Source organism: Cupressus sempervirens, chromosome 5 (genome assembly GCF_028749045.1).
Source record: "Cupressus sempervirens isolate cs-2001-9-10 chromosome 5, ASM2874904v1, whole genome shotgun sequence".
NCBI lineage: Eukaryota > Viridiplantae > Streptophyta > Pinopsida > Cupressales > Cupressaceae > Cupressus > Cupressus sempervirens.
In genome coordinates, this window is record NC_143122.1 from 838,523,132 (window position 1) to 838,545,122 (window position 21,991).

General features: G+C 35.6%; 1 protein-coding gene across 2 annotated transcripts in view; it reads left to right on the forward strand.

Moving 5' to 3' along the window:
- EMB2773 (PHD finger family protein) overlaps window positions 1–21,991 on the forward strand; it is a 185,778-nt gene that overhangs the window by 69,285 nt on the left and 94,502 nt on the right. For both annotated transcript variants that reach the window (XM_089832698.1, XM_089832699.1), the window contains exons 16-18: window positions 17,882–18,181; window positions 18,316–18,468; window positions 18,853–19,022. In XM_089832698.1, the coding sequence (XP_089688824.1) occupies window positions 17,882–18,181; window positions 18,316–18,468; window positions 18,853–19,022 (623 nt within the window). The remainder of the gene's footprint in view (window positions 1–17,881; window positions 18,182–18,315; window positions 18,469–18,852; window positions 19,023–21,991) is intronic.

Below are 21,991 nucleotides of genomic sequence, written 5' to 3' on the forward strand. Positions count from 1 at the left end.
AATTCTCCTGCAATTTTTAAGTGTTCTTACAGAGTAGACAGAAGTGCAGAAGTTTGGTGTTTGATTTTTGATATTTTCTCTTCAAAATAGATGTGTTACAATATCTACTAGTAACAACAATATTTAAATAGCATAGTAGTAATCCAAAACCACAGCACTTGAAAGCTGGGAATACCCAAACGAACTTAATAATAACTGTTACAAAAATAAAAGCAACCCAGTACCTTAGCTATAGTCAACGCCAGCTATGGATAGGCAGCCAGCTACAGGTCTGCAGCAGATCTGTTCTTATTCCAACGCCCAGGTGTGCAAAAAAGGCGGCCCAATGCTGAAGATCAGATTTGAGATGGCGGCTGCTGCGGAAACTGCTTGCTTTCTGCCTGAAAATAGTACTGAAGATTGGTGAATCACAGCTGCTTGAGGGTTACGTCCCAAACAATTTACTCTCTCAACTTAGGGTTGGCGTCCTAGTTGGAGGAATGCTCTACCAGAGCCAAGTGCCCAAAATGATGGATGAATAATGTAAAAGATAATCTTTCCTTCCTTTGCTTCTCCTTATAGCTCCCTACTAGGCATTCAAACCCTAAAAATGACCTCATATGACTTTAGTGGAAACTTTGGGTTATAATGTTTATTTTCATTATTGGCGTCCAACATAGAGGAAAAAACATTATTTCAATCATGGTAAAAGTATCAAGCGTCATCGAAGCTCCTGTAGCTGAAAATCAAATAGTAGAGGTCTGGCACTTTCCAATGGACTATCACACCCCAACACAATTGACCAACTGGAGCCAAAAATCTCCTTATTTCAACCTAGTGGCTAATAAATTAGCCTTATTTAAATATTTAATTACTAACTTACGGAAATATTTAAATATATTTAAATATTTCCCCAAGAGCCAACTAATAGCCAGATCACCATCAGAAGGTGAAACTGAACTTGCCACCACCTGTGACTGATGCCGGATATCAAGAAATAATCGACAGTCTCATCCCTCAAATCTAGGGATAACCCTCAAAAGTAGGAAGACCTCTGAGTCTCCCGAAATTGAAACCAGGGGACGGTCTCCTATAACCTCAATGCTGGATACCTCCACCTCCTAGAAAGTAGGAGTCTCCTTCTATAATTAAGGAACTCCTCTGAATCGTGCCCTCACTATCAGAAACTTCAAATCCGAACACTGTAACCCTGATTGAGCCTCTAAACACTCTTGCCAGCCTAAGAAACTTCTTGATAGGCTAACTCACATATCACTACCAGAAGGAGCTAAAGAGGGGACATGACATTGCAACTAATTTATGAACCCGTTTTCTTTCCTAACTGTAGCCATGTTGCCTTGGGTTGGTGATTGTTGGTATTCTGAATGGTGTTTCTCATCTCCCTGTTGTTTTCAACATCATATAAATCAAAAGAACCTGGTGTTGTTGTTATTGGGTGAAGCATTTGTAATTTTTATGTTAGAAAACATTTTGTTTAGTGATCGTATTCTCTGATATATGTATTCAACATACTATTAGTTCTCTGATTCTATGATATATGTGCAGAGACTCAAATAATTTTGGATTGTTTGTATACAATCTATGTGTGATCATTGAAATATTCTTGAGGTTCTTGGTTCCTGTAAGTTATTTTTGAAGTCTAGGAGTTTGAGGCATTTTCCTTCTATTAAAATTAAGGTAGTTGTTTGACTCTCTAATTGAAGACATCTTTTCAAATGCAAGCATCTTTGTATTGTTCTTATGAGATTTGAATAAAAGGCATCAATTTTGTGGGCTGGGTCGTTTCCCTCGGTGGGGAGGGTTTTTCCCAGGATAATTTCTGGTGTTCTCTAATTGTTTTGATTAACTTGCATTTCATTGTTGCAACTTTATATTTCTTTTTCCTAAAATTAACACAATGAAGACCAATAATGAATTAAGAACAATTTGGCATTATAATAGCAACAATCTCAACAAGTTTCCCGCTTAGCTAATCTAGTCTAATCTTTAATAATTTACAAATGAGAAGGCCTTGGCCTTGGCCTTTTATAGTAGACCCCAGTACAATGAGTGGTCAAGATCAATTTGAAATCAAAGGTCAAGATTAATCTGACACAACCCTAATTAGGGTTTCATGACCTCTACTTACAATTATTACATGTCCATCCAATTACAAAAGAGCACCACCATGTGGGCCAATAGAAAAATTACATTGCTTTGTGGGCTTGTGAGAAGAGAGATATTAGGTGGAAGCTTGCAAAAGAAGACACCCAATGAACCAATAATAAATGCCACATGGGCTTACAAAAAATCTTCTTTTAAAAGGTAATTTTCTTTGACTTTCCCTGTTTTGGCACATTCAATGAATCTGGACATAATATGATGAAGTCCCTCCATTAAGACACTTGGCACGTTCCGAATGGTTGAAGATATGGGCACCACCTAAGCATGCTCATCTTATAGTCTAAAAAAATGTTTTTTGCCCTCTTCATATGCTTTCATTATCCCTGGAAATCTTCTCATCACATTGGCTTGTTCTCGCATTCTTGACTTTTCTCGATTTGTATTTTCTTGAGCTTTGGGTTTGGATTTGCATCTTGTTGGCTTGATCTTGATCCTGAAATCACCTCATTACATGCTTTCAAACTTGTGTTTGACCTTGTACTTTGTTGGTTTCTGTGTGAAGGCCTTCAACCTAATCTTACTGTAGCCCTTCTGTAAGCATCTTCAAACTTGTGTGCCGATGACCAAAATCTAAGTGACTCAGTGCTTTCACTTTTTTTGGCTCCTTTAGTCTTTGTGAAGTTTATTACCAGATTTTAATTCGATTGCAGACTGATGCACAGTTTTGTTGCAGGTATGACTATGAACACTAATGCCAATGGACTGATTCTCTTCTAGAGTCTGTAGAAGTTAGTGCAGCAACAACAGAGATAAAACAATATTATAGAACACAGAAGTTCCTTCGATCCTCTGATGTGCTTGCATTAATAGATTTCGATGCCTTGTTTACTTCGGGCAGACTGGATATATATCAAGTGGAAAGGGTGTGGGGATGAATGGTCATGTCATCGAATAGAGACATGGACATTCATGCTCACACCCATTCGGTGGTAACTAATCTTCATGATTTGTTATGGACATAAACCAAATTAATCAATGTATTACCAATCATTAAATCTGCTGCCCAATATGAAGGATGGATCGCTCTGGATCTAAATATCAAAGGAATCAATAAGTAGTTTCGATCATGCCTTAATGATCTCAGAAAATATATGTCATCGGTTTTAACTGTGCATATCACAGTTATTGTCAGACTGAAGCTACATGCTTTAACAGTCTTCACTATTTGATCATTTCTTCCTGTATCTTTTGCTGTTGGATCTTTCTTCTCTTTGGCCTTGGCTTTACATTTTGAATTTTCACAACCTTACTCCATGTTTCAACCTGTAACATCATCCCTGAATCAGATTTTAACTTCATTTTATCGGACAAATTCAATACTTAAGTTGCCAGTTGGTGGTGTACTAAAATCAGACTTCTAAAGTTTTACATCAGACTTTAAAACTAGTGAATCTAGGTCTAAAATTGCATGAAAGACTTCAAATTTTAATCATTTTTTGTTCTACACATCATACCATTTCTCCCAATTCAATATCACTTTGTTATTGATAAAAAATGGTGACTGAGATCTGAAAAATAAAGCCTGGTACAGAACTATATAGTAAATGATTGTAGATCTCTGTCCGCAATAGCACCATTATTATAAGAAGACCAAAATTAATGTCTAGGACTGATTTCTCTTGATTTCCGGTCTTGAATTTGCAAGGGATGTAATGGTTGCTCTTGCTCTGTTTTTCTTTTTAATTGTAATTTGTTTTGAGCATAATGAAGATATTTGGAACCAACCAATATACTGAGCCAATAACAATGATACTATAGTAGCATATACATAACTGAAAACTAATTACTAATTTGCAACCATTATACTATAAACAATATTATGTGCAACTGTTACAAGATTCAAGAATTGGCAGATTAACGGATTTCCGGATGATTGATTTATTAACAGAGGAACAAATCTGTTCCTTATAAAGAATTACAAGGACGTTGTTTCTAAAAGAAACAATGTAGATTGAAGACGAAATTAGAAACAAAACTGAAGACAGGATAGGAAACATTCCTATTTGGACTGAGGACAAAAGAGACAAGATAGGAAACATTCCTATCTAGACTGAAAGACGGACTACAGACAAGTAGTTGACCATTATAGAAAGTATTTAACTAAGGAGTAATATCTTAATAAAGATATTAAAAATATTATCTTAATACCCTCCCTTAATGGTCAGCGTACGGATGTTAGAACATTCTGTGATAATTGAGACCCTCCTTGGATCTACAAAATGTTGAAACCAAGAAGCTTTGCTAGAAGAGTGCTATGACTCAAAACAGATTGCAATTACAAAACTTCGTTTTTGTGGAAAAAATAGTAAAACCCAAAATCCCACGCAACCTTGCATATTACAAACAACATGAAATGATTTTTGAGGAGAAAATCAACAAACCCAAAAAAACAGAAACAGATTCAAAAGGTGAAAAATGCAGCTTCGCCTTGATCAGGAAGCTCGACAACTTGTGCTGTTGGCTGGGAAGCATTTTGCCTTGCTTGAGCAGCCAAACGTTTCCGGCACTCGAACTTCATATGGCCAAACTTGTGACAGTAATTACACTGTACATTTGCTTCATAGAGCCATCCAAGGATTGAGCAGAAGGTTGATGCTGGGAAGGCTGAGAAGACTGATGGTTGCCGATGTTCTGTTGAAAAGATTTTGCAACAAATGCCTGCTTTGAGGAGGTTGTAGAAGCACTGCTGCCAAACTGCTGTTTCCAACAATCTTGCTGCAGAAGTTTGGTGCATAATTCTGGAAACTTCAGATCAACATTAGTTGGCATAATGTTGAGTGTTTCTATGAAGTGCTCATAGGACGATGGTAGACTTTTCAGAGTGATGACTACCATATCCTCTTCCTCCATTTTCCGACCAATAGTTTTGAGCTGATCGTGGATGTCCTTAATCTTTGTCAGATGCTCTTGGAAGGACATACGTTCATCCATCATAATGGAGAACAATTGATTCTTCAGAAAGAATGCTCGACTTTTGTCTGATGTTTCATGTAGCTTCTTCAGATATTTCCAGATTTCTACAACTGACTTGCCGGAAGGAATTTGTGGTAGCTGATCATCAATAACAAAAAACTTAAGAAGCATAACAGCCTCTCGATTGCGATCATCAAACTTGTCTTGTTTTGCTTGGTCGGAGGTCGGACGAGTCTTTGTGCTTAGAACAAGCTCATCCAAATGACGATACTCGAATATGGTTAACATGCGTTGCTTCTAGTGATTATAATTGTGGCCATTGAATCGTAGACTGCCCTCCAACATCAGATTAGTCAAAGATGCCATTTGCACGAAGTTCGAGGCAATGTTGAGGTTGACCTAGAAAAAAATGACAAGTGCCCAGAAGAGTAGACGGAAAACCGAGAAGGAATCTGAAGTTGGATTTCAAATCCGTCGGCCCAAAAATTGAGGCACGGAAAACAAGGTACCCAAAAATCTGATGAAGACCCAGATGAGGTCTCGAAAAACCCACCAAGAATCTGAAAACAAATTTTTTTTCTGAGGTAAAAAATCTAGGGTTTTGAACAGAATAACAGTGGGCAGCCAAGGAGGTCAAAATGGCAAAAAATAATGGAGTTTGCAGGCCAAAATAGGTCGTTTTTGTAGCAGATCAAAGCTTCTATGAAGCAAAAATGACTTCTATGCAAAAACGACTCCAAATGAAGGAAACAACAGCCAAAAAAAAAACATGACAGCTTGCTCTGTTGAAACGCGAGCGGAGTTTCAGACCTTTAAAACGGGACCAAACCAGAGTGACGCTGCGATTTGCATAAAAATTGAGCCAAAAAAATTGTGGATGCGAGCAGAGGTTGGGTCGCAGAACACCAAACGCAAGCCAGGAACAAAACCCCAACAATGACATGCGATTTGCAGAGAAACGTAGTAGAGATTGCGCGTTTCCACAGGATATCAGACGCGATTTGCAAGTCACAATTTGTAGAAAACACCTTTTACTGGTCTCAAAAGCCCTAGCCAAAAACGAGGAGTTCACAGATAAATTTCTCAAAGAAGAAATCCTGGACGGGCTATAGAGAAATCCTTAGAAATAATTTAAAAAAATTTAGCAGATAATTTCGAAAGAAATTATAAATTTTTCAAAAAATTCCTTATAATGGCTTTGGTACCATGTTACAAGATTCAAGAATTTGTAGATTAACGGATTTCCGGATGATTGATTTATTAATAGAGTAACAAATGTGTTCCTTATAAAGAATTACAAGGACGTTGGACGTTGTTTCTAAAAGAAACAACGTAGATTGATGACAAAATTAGAAACAAAACTAAAGACAGGATAGGAAACATTCCTATCTGGATTGAAGACAAAAGGGACAAGATAGGAAACATTCCTATCTAGACTGAAAGACGGACTACAAACAAGTAGTTGACCATTATAGAAAGTATTTAACTAAGGAGATAATATCTTAATAAATATATTAAAAATATTATCTTAATAGCAACTCACTCAAACTCGAAGCCTGATATTAATTTTCAGTATTCCGATTTAGAATGCCAATATAGTATATTCTATGAAGCTCAGTTTTAGATTATACACATAATGCTTATGGCTGCATAAGTAAGATGACAAGGATTGCATACCACAGAGGAGTCCCAAATTATGTCCCAGACCTGATACGGTGCCTAAAAATTCGTTTTCAGACTTGCTACAGCCAATATACTCTGTATATAACCCCTTAATATGTACAACCAACTTATAGAAGATGAAATGCAACACTTAGTAGTTCAAACTCAACCTCCACCAGCTGAAACAATCACCTTGAATCGTCTAAACTTCTTAGATGAAATTAACAAGATGAAAAATGTAATCAGATTTTTCTTTAAGCTCAACCAACTCCTCTTGACTGTTTATTTCAACAACAAAAAACATTTCTGTCCTCCAAGCCCAAGAGTATCAATCCTTCAGACAATTTTATAAAATTTCACGTATTACAGTATTTCCAAGCATGCTGAAAGAAAGCTCTTCAATTTCTTTTAGAACACTTTCTAAGAGCCCAATCACTCACCTTGACAACGTGGGATAAACAAAAGCATATTTTTGCCCTGTCCTATAATTTCAGGATTTTTTGCCCTTTATCCCGTATTTTCTCACGGCTGCTTGCCAGACCCTATTTTATCATGATTGCTTTTTCTTTAATATTTCCATGTCATTTAACATAATTTTCCTTCTCTTAAATCCTCCAAAATTTTTATTTATGCTTCAAAGCTCTGTATATAACCCCATAGTATGCACAACAAAACTTATAGAAGATGAAATACAACGCTTAGCAGTTCAATTCAACCTCCAGCAGCTCAAGCAATAACCTTGAATGGTCTAAACTTTGTAAATGAAATGAAATGAACTTCAATAATACAATCAGATTTACCTTTAAGCTCAACCAAATCCTCTTGACTGTGTCTTTCAATAATGAAGAGAATAGTAGTGAAGAGGGTTTCCGTCCTTCAAGCTTAAGAATATCAATCCTCTAAACAATTTCATAAATTTCATGTATTTCCAAGCATGCTGAAAGATATCTTTTCTATCTGTTTTATTACACTTTCTAAGAGCTCAATCGCTCACCTTGACAATATGGGCTAAACAAAATGACTTTTTTGCCTTTTCCTATGATTTTGAGATTTTTTGCTTTTTAAACATATTTTCTCGCATCTGCTTTTCTGGCCCTTATTTTATCACGATTGATTTTCTAAAATATTTCAATGGTATGTAACATGCATTTCCTTCACTTAAGTTCCCAACAACTTTTATTTATGCTTCCAATGTTTCTATATTGTAGAATAAAGGATGCCATTTAATTAAATATTTCCCACAAACTGTTAACTATGCACTAGCAAGTTAAATAATTATATCTAACTTTATAAAATAACTTTGTTAACACATAATAAATTATATCAATGATAAATAAATGATCTTGTCAATATTACCAACTTACCATCCACATGGCATTGCCACTAGAAGTCCAACATGCCCATAATGACTTTCTATAAACAATGTCCTTAAAACTGCCTCAGATTACCTCTGAATGAATTGCAACCAAAACTGCCTAGGAAAATTGGCCTTTGAGTCCCTTCTGTGTCTTGGTTAGCATACAGGACTGACGGGAAATAGGCTAACAACAAGATTTTGCTATATGAGCATTAGAATGGGGAAGTTACAAGAGATGAGTGAAGTCAGACTTTAATTTGCTGGTAAATGATTAAAATCAGAGTCTCTTTTACTGGAAATTTTTGTCACAAGTCATTGCTTCATATGAGAATTTGAAGAAATTTGATGAAGATTGGTTTTCATCAATATCTATATGTAGCCCTGCAATGATAGAAGATTAAATAGGTTTGCTTATATAGGTAATGTTTTGGATTGATTTCCCCCATGCAAAGCGATCAAATTTGAATTTCCACAATCAAATATTAGATGCCCAATTGACAATTGATCTCCAATTACATTGAATGATTGGTCACTCATTAAATTTTATTTCCTTTGTGCGTAGTTGCCGGATTCAGCATACAGGCCCCAAACCGGATCCGGGTCCATATCAGGTCTGGATGTGACCCTGTGGATTTGTTCTGATTCGTGTAAGATTTCGGCAAACTCTGATTAATCAATGCTGATATAATACCTTTACTCTTGCTGGATATGGTCCTTATATATACTAGACAATATATTATGTGTTCTTGCTATGATGTATAGTTCTGAAATAAAATGTTTATCTCTGCTATAAATTGTATAAGGCAGTAAATGCTAAAGGAGCAGACTTCTATTTTGATGTGTCTCCTTTATTCACATTCACACCCCATATAGATGTAACACCCAAGGGGCATGTCCATAGAAAAGACATGTCCCTTTCTAGGTAGATATGTCCCTCTCTAGGAAAGCCCTATACAAATTGTATTCATAAGATCGGCGTCTCTTATGGATGACAATTAGTTAGTAATTAACTAACTATGTTTATGCATTTAGACTTTAACAAAAGTGCCCCAAGGAGACTTATATATACCAGACAATATATTATGTGTTCTTGCTATGATGTATAGTTCTGAAATAAAATGTTTATCTCTGCTATAAATTGTATAAGGCAGTAAATGCTAAAGGAGCAGACTTCTATTTTGATGTGTGTCCTTTATTCACATTCACACCCCATATGGATATAACACCCAAGGGGCATGCCCATAGAAAAGACATGTCCCTTTCTAGGTAGATATGTCCCTCTCTAGGAAAGCCCTATACAAATTGTATTCATAAGATCGGCGTCTCTTATGGATGACAATTAGTTAGTAATTAACTAACTATGTTTATGCATTTAGACTTTAACAAAAGTGCCCCAAGGAGATGCCGATCATAATGAAGACAATAACCAATTATATAGGCATGTTCATTCAGGGATATTTCATCCATATATTGGATCTGTTCAATTGGCATATTCAGATCGGTATGATATCATAGTTACCTTTTATAAAATTAACACTCCCTCTTAACTTGATAATCATACTGAGAGATAACATATCTAGCACCATCAATTATGAAGAATAAGCATAGATTGATATTCTATATCTATCTGAATCTTCTAAGCATGTGGTATCATTGAACACATGATACTATGTCATATTACTATACCTGTGATACGACTTATCACTTATACTTGTGATAACAGTATTGCATATGATGCAATATACAGGATAAAATCCGGAGAGTGATTAAATTCTTCCTTTATCCAAGTTGTGACTCATAGGTACTGACAAGCCTTTATCACACTATGATCTTGAGTTAAGATCTGCCAGTACATAGGATAAAATTTGGAGAATGAATAAATTCTTCCTTTATCCAAGTTGTGACTCATAGGCATAGAAATTTTACATCACAATGTGATCTTGAACTCATCCAGATCTGATAGTAGTTCTCTACTGTTCAGTACATTATCTTAGAGATCGTCATCTCTCATAATGTCTTTTATACAAGTGTTTATTATCTCGGAGACTGTCACCTCTTAGATAATGAACACAAATGGTGAAGCCCATAACAGTCAATAGCTCGACATAATAATTTTATCACAATTATTTCATTAATAATTAAAGAATACAAATGTATTATAATTCAACCATACCAAGTCTTTTTCTGAAGTGATCTATCTTCACTTGAGAGAGAGGTTTGGTAAGAATATCTGTTGTTTGATCTGCAGTGCAAATGTATTCTAACTTGATAGTTTTTTTGTCTACCATATTTCTTACATAATGGTAAGGAATTTCAATATGCTTGGATCTGTCATAAAAAATTGGATTGACAGAAAGCTTGATGAAACTCTGATCATCACAATGAATGATAGTGGGATTCATGGGTTGGTCAAATAATCCCACAAGTAACTTTCTAAGCCAAATTGCTGCTCGAGAAGCCATTGCTGTTTCAATCTATTAAATTTCTGTGGAACTTTGTGCTACTGATAATTGCTTTCTGCTTATTCATGATATCATTGTTGAGCCTAAACTGAAACAACATCTTGAAGTGCTTTTCCTATCAATTACACTTCACCCCAATCCGAGACTGTGAATCCATGTAAGTTTAAGTCAACTTTCTTATACTTAAACCCAAGGTTAAGAGTGCCTTGTAAGTATCTCATAATGTGTTTGACTACAACTAGGTGAATCTCCTTTGGCTCACACATAAATTGACTTAAGGCATTAACAACATAGCAAATATCAGGTCTTGTATTTACCAAGTACATAAGAGACCCAATCATTTGTCTGTAAATAGTAGAATCTATGGAGGGTGATTACCTTGCCGCTTCCTTAAGTTTGTGTAGATTAGTCTCCATCAGAGAAGACATGGGTTTGCAGTTCCACATTCTAAAGCTCTTCAAGGTGTAATGTATACTTTCCTTGATTAAGTATGATGCTGTCGGAGTTCTGCCATACTTGCAACCTAGGAAGTAATGAAGGAGTCTTAAATCTTTCATATCAAATTCTCTGATTAGATCTTTCCTGCATTGATCTATAAGATGACCATCATTTGTTGTTATTAGTAAATCATCAACATATAGTATCAAAATTATCATATCATCTTTGTCCCTTTTAGAATAGAGATTTGGATCAGCTTCATTCTTAGAGAATCCTAAACTGGTGAGATATGTATTGATTCTTTCATATCATGCCTTGCGAGCCTGTTTAAGCCCATAAAGAGTTTTCTCGAGTTTGCAAACAAAGATTTTAGGATTATGAGTTTCAAATCCTTCATATTCTTCCAAATATACCTCTTTTGTAATCTTTCCATTCAGAAATGTTGTTTTCACATCCATTTGATGTACTTTCCATCCCTTCGATGCTGCATTAGCTAGGACTGCTCTTACAAAGGTGTATTTTTCAATGCTACCGTCAGCGGCATGCTTGATTTTAAATATCTATTTAGAAGAAACAACAAACTTTCCCTCAGGCCTTGGAACAATTTCCTAAACATCATTCTTAATAATGGATTGGTATTCTTCTGTCATAGCATCCTTCCAAGTTGTATGTTTAATAGTATTTGAAACATTGGTTGGTTCAGATTTAGATAAATCACTCGTGTTTGCAGCATAGCTAGAGAATCTTTTGTGTCTTTTGCTTTCTCTGAAGGTTCCTTTTGGTGTAGAGAAGTCTTGTGCTTCTTCTATAGTCTTAGAGGCCCAAAGTAGTATTTTCTTAGGATTTAGAGTTTCCTCAAGATTAAGATTTTGAATATCACCTTCAATTTCTTCATTGTTCTTCCCCTAACACTCAATTTCATGATTTTCTTCAGAACTAGGTATATGTGAAGGATCTTCAAAACATAGGGCTCTTTTGAATGCTAAATCTTCTTCAAATATTACATCCCTACTAAGTTTAATGTTTTCCTGACCAGGTTTGTAATCTCTATATACTTTGGAGGTTTCACTATACCCGACAAAAATGCCTTTCCTTCTGGAAGGTTCTAACTTAGTTGTCTTTTCTTTTGGAACATGTATGCATACAGGGGATCCAAATATCCTAAGATGACTTATATTTGGTTTAACCTTAGAAAAGACTTCTTCAAGAGTTTTAACTCTAAGGTGGGAGTGAGGACTTCTGTTTTGAATATAGACAACAGTACATGAGGCTTCTGGCCAAAGATAAAATTCTAAGTTTAGATCAAGTATCATAGCTTTTGCTGCTTCTATAATTGCCCTATTCTTCCTTCTTGCTACCCCATTTTGCTAAGGATTATAAGGAACAATATTCTCCCTCTTAATTCCTACTTCTTTACAAAAATCTTTAAACAAATTTGAAGTATTTTCCTCTCCATTATCGGACCTAAGAGTTTTAATTTTATGTCTTGATAGATTTTCAGTTAAGGTTTTTAATTTTTTAAATCTTTTAAGAATTTCTTCTAATTCTTTACATTTTACGAAGTAATTCCATGTCTGCCTAGAGAAATCATCCATAAAGAGTACGTAGTACAAAAATCCTTCGAGAGAAGGGACAGACATAGGTCCACATAAATTTGAGTGGACTAATTTTAAAACATTGTTAGTTTTTCTAGTGCTATTTGGAAATGGACTTTTGAAGTTCTTACCTAGTGCGCATCCTTTGCATATGCTTGAATGATCTTTGTTCTCCATAGTGGATAAGGCTTTGAAGTTTAGGTGCCCTAACTTTCTATGCCACACTTCGTTTATATCAACAATTTCATGTATTAAGGCTTGAATAGGTTCTATATTTAATTCATACAAGTATCCCTTTCTTTGATCGGTCAACTTTAATTTCTTAAATGAAGAGTTCTTAGACCAGGTCATTACTTTACCGTCCATGAATGCAACCTTATGTCCATCATCTTCAAGTGTTGTAATAGAGATTAGATTCCTCTTGATTCCTGGTACATAGAGTACTCTTTTGAGATGAAGAGAAATACTCGACTTCAATTTCAAGGTGCAGTTCCTAATTCCTTTGACAGAATGAGTGGAATTATCACCTATGGTAACTTCGTCATTAACTTCTTTTGATATTGAGTCTAGTACTTCTTTGTATCCTGTAATGTGTCGAGATGATGCACTATCAATTACCCATGCTTTGCTTGATACTTCATTTGATAGTGCTGAATACAATACTTGTTTCTCAAGATCATAGTTTTCCTCTTTTCTAGTAACGTTTGTACAATTTACTTGTTGCTTTGTATTCTCTGGGCAATTTTCTTTATAGTGTCCAAATTTCTATCATTTAAAGCATTTTACTTTGGATAAATCTCTTGAGCCTCCTTCTTCTTGAAGTGCTTTTTCTTACCTTTGTAGGAATTTGTGTTGAGAGCATGAAGTTCTACATCTTCAATTTTCAATTTTCGTCCTTTCTTGAGTTGCCTATATTCTTCTTGAAGGCAATCTCCTTTAAGTCTATTGAAGTTTGGAAGTTTGTCTCTAGCACTTACTCCTTGTGAGAATGTTTCCCATGAATCTGGTAACCCATCTATAGCCATAAGTGACAACTCTTTGTCTTCAATTATGGTCCCTATACTTGTAAGTTCATCTCTTAGACTAGCCACCCTTAGGAAGTATGAATTCATAGATTCTCCCTTCTTTATTTTTATATGATTTAGTTGCCTTTTAAGTGCAAGGGTTCTAGTTGCATTGTTAACCTCATATGCATTTAGTAATGCACTCATCATATTAAATGCTGTTTGATGTTTCATTAGCATAGGTACTATTTCATTTTAAGTCCATCTAATATGATTCTCATGGCTTTCCTATTTCCTTTAATCCAGATAGTTTTATTAGGATCGGCATCAGGTTGCTTGGATTCCTTATCAACAAACTATATTACATCATTGTCTTCAAGAGTCATCATAATTCTAAATTTCCATGCAACAAAGTGTTCCTTTCCATCAAACCCGTCATCAGGTCTGATAGCGTTGGCCATTGAAGGTAGAAGGATGTTGCTTAGATATTTTCAAATCTGATTGTCAATTTGCAGAGCCTAGGTTCAACAACTTGGCTCTGATACCATGTAAGATTTCTGCAAACTTTGATTAATCAATACTGATATAATACGTTTACTCTTGCTGGAGATCGTCCTTATATATACTGGACAATATATTAAGTGTTCTTGCTATGATGTATAGTTCTGCAATAAAATGTTTATCTCTGCTATAAATCGTATAAGGCAGTAAATGCTAAAGGAGCAGACTTGTATTTCGATGTGTGTCCTTTATCCACATTCACACTCCATATATATATATATATATATATATATATATATATATATATATATATATATATATATATATAACACCCAAGGGGCATGTCCTTAGAAAGGACATGTCCCTCTCTAGGTTGGCCCTATACAAAGTGTATTCATAAGATCAACGTCTCTTATGGATGGCAATTAGTTAGTAATTAAGCTAACTATGTTTATGCATTTAGACTTTAACAAAAGTGCCCCAAGGAGATGCCAATCATAATGAAGACAATAACCAATTATAGAGGCCTATTCATTCAGGGATATTTCATGCATATTGGATCTGTTTGATGTGCAGATTCAGATCGGTACGATATCAGAGTTACTTTTTATAAAATTAACAATTCAAACAAATCCATAGGGTCAAACCCGAACCTTGCATGAATTCAGTACGAATCCGTCACAAATCCATGTGACGCTGCACGAATCTGTCATGAATCCATGCGAGCCTGCACAAATCGTGCATGAATCCATCACGAATCCCAATCCCCAAGGACCCGCAGGCCAAACTTGGAACAAGTACACACGAATCCATATATATAATGCACACATAAATAAATAAATGTGTATATATATATATATATATATATATATTTGTATATGTGCTCACAAATCCTTACGAGTCAGAATGGGAAAAATAAAAAAAATCACGAATCCATGAATTGGATTCTCGGACCTAAACCTGAATCGGCAACTAAGCCTTCGCCATTTCAAATTTCAAATTTTGGTCCTCTAATTTTTGTTAAATTTGTGTCTCATTTAATTAAGTTTGAGGCATGTCAAGGCCTGATTTGATGCCCAACATTAAATTTCACAAGACGTTGCATTAAATAAAGGGCTTTTCGTTGCTTTGATGGCAGCATTGCATTGAGTTTGGTCCCACCATTATTTATTCGAGGTTGGCGATTTGAATTTACATATACATTTGAAGTTTCCATTGCACTTAGGGCCCACTCATTTTGATGCTTGGGGCCCCCATGTTTCATTGTGTGTGTGTGTGGGGCGGGGGGGGGGGGGGGGTGTGCGCGCTTAGATGATGCTTATGTCAGATTTAGGGCCAGGTTTGGGCTTCTTGTCATTTGCTTTTAGGCCAGGTTGTAAATTCTAGGCCATGCGTCTTGTATTTAGGGGCCATGTATTCTAATTTGTAGCCATATGTTTGTTGTTAGAGGCTATTTTTCGCTGAATTTATGCCTAGATTTTGGACCACACTGCTTAATAAGGTCTGCCCTATATTGCTAATGCTGCCCATTTCATTAGAGGGCCTGGTCACACTGTCTTGCACCAAGATTTAGGGCCACACATTTGGTTGATTGAGACACCACACTGGAGCTCAAGCCTAATTTATTTAAAATTGGGTCCACACTTTTCCTTGTAGACCTAATTTAGGCCTTGTCTTCTTTGCATTTAGGGCCAGAATTAGGACTTGGGTAACATACTACATGTTTCGGGCCTATGGTTTGAATTTTGAGCCCACATGTTTTGGCTAAAGGACCTTGTGTCATTGAGTTTGTCGGCCTGATTAGGCCTATATGTTACTCATCAGGATCTGATTTAGGTCTTGTTCCTCTTTGAATTTAGGGTTATGTCTTTAAAATTGCACTCGCACTCTTGAATTTCGATCTGATTTAGGTCTCTTCCAATTTGAATTTAGGCCTGATTTAACTACAATGGGCCCGCACATTTTTTGTTTTTCAATGGAGATCATAGATTTAATTTAAGGCCCAAGTTTACATTGTTGAATTTAAGAGCCATATCCGCATCAAACATTATGCTTAATTTGATCCAATTAGGTTCATATGTTTCACCAGCACCTGGTTTGGGGCAGACCTATATCCTTGAGTCCATGTGCTAGCGTTTTGAGACCCACACGCTTGATTAGGTCATATTTAGCCCCTCTTGTTCATCGAATTTAGGCCTGGTCTGATTAGATCAGGGCCACATGTTTATCATGGGGCTGGCATGAATTAATTTTAAGCCCCTTTCTTGAACTTTGAGCCACATGTCAATGTTAGGGCCAAATTTAGGACTTGTTTGATCTTGGGCCTAGATTTTACAAATTAGGTCCACACGTGTTGAATTTTGGCCTTGCCGATTGGCTGAGGCTTCATACATTTGAGGCTAGGGCCTATCATTAAACTTTAACTTTAGGGTTAAAGCTTTAGGTTTGTATTAAAAAGAAGGTTATCATTATGTTTAAGAGTTAAAACTTAAAAGTCGAAATATTGACATTCAAATTTTTTAATAAGTTTCATTTTATTTTGAATATTTGAAATTTTAATATACTCATTTAGTTTTGAAAATTTCAGCATGTTTTATAATTAATTGCAAGTTTATATTTATATAGTATCTTTTATTTAGTAATTTGAGTTTATTTTTAATTAACATTACTATTATTTATTGATTGGTAACCTTTTTTTACTGGAGCTTGATTTAGTGGGGTACATTTGGGGGATCCCATCTCCGTGGTAATCTTTATGGCAGCTAAGGCATTAATGTCTCCTAGATTCACATTCTATACTGCCGGCATCTGCCATCCTGCCCCACCTGCAAACCTTCCCTCCTCACTGTTGTTGGCATCTATCACCTTGACTCCTGCTGCCTCACCACCTAGCCTCCTCCCATACACCAGTCATTGCCTCCACCCTGTACAGCGGACAACCTCCCACGGCCACAACTCTTGTGCACCACTAATCTTCCTTCTTGGCTCACCTGCCCATTCTTCCGTCCCCACTCTGCCTACATGGAGACCACTCTGTCTGCTGGACTGTGTATCTTCCTTTACATCTCCCCTGTGACTCATTTCTTTGTCCAGCAGATACCCCTTTATACCTCGATCATCATGCTCACTGTATTGACACTACACACCAATCTCCCAATATCTCCTCCAAGGTCTTGAACTTGAGACACTCCTCTTATCACATGATCACAACTACTGTTGCGCTGTAAGCTCAGGCTCTTAATATTATTTATTGTTAATTGTATTTCTTATGTATGTCTACTAATAATAATTTATTATTAATTTTAAATGTTAATATGATTGTAAATGGAATGTTCTTGAGTGTTAACTGTATCTGAAAATGTGAGTATAATTGAGCAATGGCTGTAACCAACTGTATTAGAATTGGGGGGAACATATTTACTGTATTACCAATTCAAACTTCTAACCTGTATCTGAATCCAAACATGAACCGGAAAATTAAATTTTAAATGTTTTTTTAACTTTGTTTAAGTTTCTAGGGATTTTTTCGTTGTTCTACCAATTTCTATATATAATAGTTCTTTTGTCTAAATACTAGCCTTCCCCAACCTTATAGATGATGTTTGAAAACTTTCCAATTTCATTGTACTGTGCTAGTCTTTGTGGAATTTAGCACTGTTGTCTCTAAGAGGGTACTACTGGCTGTACAGTGTATTTTGATTTCATGTTGAGGGGCTGTTGCCTTTCCATGTTCAAGCTTTTGTTTATTGGAATAGAGCTCTGCTAACTGTTTGGCAACTGTTGCAGGACCTTGTTTGCAGAACCTTTTATGAGCTGTGGTTTGAAGAGTCTTTTGATACACAAAGTCAATATGTTGGGGATGGAAGTAGTATACCACTAGAAATAGCAGAGCGAACAGAACAGTTAGTTGATGTGCTGAGAAGGTTGCACGGTCATCAGGCATTGGTTACCATCATTAGACGCAGTTTGGCTTTAGACTTCTGCCCTCAGACTGCAAAAAGTATTGGTACAAATGCAGTTCAACAGGCCATTGTCCGGAAGCGCTGTGAACTGATGTGCCAGTGTTTATTAGAACGGATTTTGCAGGTAGCAGGTTAAATGACAGTATTTGTCTAAATCTAACATGAGTTAAATGCAATGCCATGAGTTAAATGCAATGCAGCTGCTTTCAAGGGAAGCCTTTTATCTCACAAGTATTTAAACTTCTATAATTTTGTCAGGCAGAAGAAACAAACAGTGAAGAATCAGAAGTTCGGGCTCTCCCGTATGTATTGGCATTACATGCATTTTGTATGGTGGACCCAACATTATGTTCTCCTTCATCTGATCCTTCACGTTTTGTAATAACTCTTCAGCCATATCTGAAGACCCAGGTATATTTTTAAAGGCCAATTCAATGCTGATACAAATTGATATTTTTTGGGCTCATTCGTATCTACAAATGTTATCCCATGCAAAATGTGACTTAGGGAAGATATAGATTGCTTACACAGATGTCAACCATGAGTTGGATAATACATTGTTGCAATGCATAAGGTTTCATGTATAACTGGATGACTAAGACTCAATGGGGTTCAATCTAGACATGTTACCAAATGTTTCTGAAGAAAAGTCATTTAAATTGTTTTCTTTTCGATCAGTTATCCTTCATTCAAAGATTACTATGCTCTACCATATGATGGGTTTTTCTTCTCTCCTTAGATACCTTGGTTTATATTAGTGTCATAATCATCCTTTTGTCTTGTATTATTCAACAGGCTGATAATCGAGATGTTGCTCAGCTGCTTCAGAGTATTCTTTTTGTAATTGATACAGTCCTCCCTTTGCTTCGGAGACCTCCTCAAAATTTTGTTGAAGAATTGGAACGGGACTTGAAACAAATGATAGTTCGCTATTCTTTCCTGACAGTCGTGCATGCTTGCATCAAGTCAGTCAGTTTTCTTTTTAATAAATATATGTATATATATAGAATTTGTTCTTAGTGATATGCGACATTTTGTTACTTACATTTATCTTTGGATTAGATATGGTTTGTTTATAAGTGAGAAAAATTGCTTGGATATAATCTTTTTCTCTTTGATTTTTGTTCATGGTCACATTGTTGTCCTTTTCTTTGCATATTTTTAGTTGCAATTCCATTGATGTGTAGCTATAAACTCTTTAGCTTAAGTTTGAGACAATTTTCAAATTCGAAGAGAAGATGGTCATGATGTATTATGTTCTGGATAAGATGTAAAAATGAGGTTGATTTTTGGGACTCATAAAATTATCGATGGATTCACCAACAAGAAAATGCTGTACAATTCCGTGTCAAAAGGTATTAGCTCAGATTTTAGACTGATTATCTAGAACTTTGTTTGTGCTGTCTGAAAAGCAGCAAGTGAGGACCATTATCAGCTTAGTATTGCTAACTTCTTGGTTACAGCTTGAAAGCAATTGATTGGACCTAAAAAAGTATTACCTTAGAAAATGAAAATGTAAACTGTTTTCCTCACTTATGAAGAGCTAGATATAGAAGGGGGAAGAAAGAGGAGAAAAAGTTTATCATTAAAGATATCAGTATTATTAAGGTTAATGGAACTGGAGAACACACGTTCCAATAACTAATAAAGAGCTATATCTAGAAGTGGGGAAGAAAGAGGAGGAAAAAAAACATTGATGTCCTTGAATGACCAAGGTCAATGGAAAAGGAAAACACATGTTTCAATAACTGATGAGAAGTGCTGCTAAAGTGTTTCTAAGAACTATATTTTAAAGCCTAAGGTTAAAACTTGGTCTTAAACCAGGAGGCAAGACAATCAAATAAAAGGTGAAAATCCTAATAGTTGCCAAGTTCAATTAATATAAACAAAATTGTGTATTCTAAAACAATCCTAAGAAATAAAGGTCTCATGCTCCGAAGCTAATTGTTTCTAAGATCCAAGAGGTGAAAACTTATTGAGATAGTCTGTAGTTTTGTTTATTTTTCAATCACGATGAAAACATTTATGTATGCCTTGATGAAGTGTTTATGAAGATGGCTTTAAGTTAAGAGGGTTTGATTGAATTTTTTGAGACAACAGCAAGATATTCTTTATAAACTCATTCCCAACTTCCGTGGTCAATTCTCTTTTAAACATTGAATATTAGGTATTATGCTAAGTAGCTGATCCTGGTTAGGGTTCAGATTTGGGTTTGGGGATTCAGCAATTTTTTTTGGGCTGGATTCTGGTTTTGCGGGTGTGTGTATATATATATATCTCTATATATTTGTGAATATATATATGTATGTATGAATATTCATAGATTCCATACATGTAACATGTCAATGCTTATTTATCATTAGTTCAAAACTTTAAAGTTCAAACATATAATGATAATAATCAGAAGTTAGAAGTGTGATTCTCATAAAATGATAGATCCATAACTGTCAATATATGATTATATCATATTCTTACTCTGCAATTCTCAAAATGGCATTGCATGCTGAAAATTCAAATCATGAGCCATATTTCATATTTAAAAAGTAAAATTGTAAACTTAATATTGAATTCCATATTCTTCTTCATCATCTTCATCTGAATTGAAGTCAAAATTTGGTTCCTCTTCAATTTCATTTGAACCATCAGCTGTGGCACTCACCATGTGATGTGAACTATTTGTCTCTTGGTCATCTAGGAAGACTTGGCCAAGTTGTGCAGTTGTGGCCTCTAAATCAGTACAATTAGGTACTAGATCTGAATTCTTTGTCCCACCCTCATTGTAGTCCTTGTTCTTATGTGCCAATAGGCAAATGTTGTAGTGTATGAAGACCAAATCCTCTTCTTGTTTGGAGATCAAGTGATTGCGCTCAACCGAGTGGATAAAGGAGTATGTACTCCAATTTTGCCCAGGTGAAGAATTTGCAACTTGTTCGAGTTAGCAAACAACATTTAAATTTAGTATTTAGTTTCAGTTTTTTTTGGAAAATGGATACATACTTGGGAGCAAAGTTCAATTGCAAGAGGCTGCAAGAAAATGAAGCGTTGAACATGAGCATACCACTAATGTCATAATATTTAGTAGATGCAAATTGGGCAAACTTGGTGAGGACAATGTTTTGACTTTCATCATCATCATCCTGATACATCTTTGAAAATGTAGTCTTGTAACCAGCGAGAACCTCTGGATTTCTATATGGTGCCACCCTATTCGTTGTGAAATAATCTTTTGGCTATAAATCCTTGGCAAGCAAGCATATGCCAAAAGATGTAAGGGGGTGGTCATCTTGTTCCAACAGTCGAGAATTATTTTTTATGCTTCTTTAAAATAAGTATCATTAAGTTCCTTGCCCACCATTATTGTCTCATGTGCTCCACCATGGTGCCCATGCCATCATAAATATCACGCAAACATGGGCGATCAGTATCAACAAATCTAATCATGCTCATGATGGGCTTAGTGACTTCCAAAAGATATTCCGCAAGTTGTAATATCCCTTTACGGATATTATACTAAAACCCTTGATATAAACTTACAAATTTAAATCCAAACAGTAAACCAGTATTTGATACCAATTTCAGAACTTTAACCAATTTATAACCAGCAGATATACATACGAGAAAACTCAGAAAAATATGTTTATTTCCTCCAATGTTTGGAAGTACACATTTAATCCAGCAATTAACACAAGTAGTTGCCCAATAACGTTACTATATTATACATCAGCAATACAATAACATGCAATAATTCAGAATATCCAATCTTACAAACAGAAATAACAGTCAGATTGGCAATATAGATAAAACTTGTAAGAAGGCTAGGTTTGCGTCCAACCTTTAAATGTTTCTTCAAGGGTTTGCGTCCTAGAAGAAATAACCAGCAACTGTTTCCAGCTCTCAGATTAATATTTGTCTTCAATGTTATAATCTTCATATC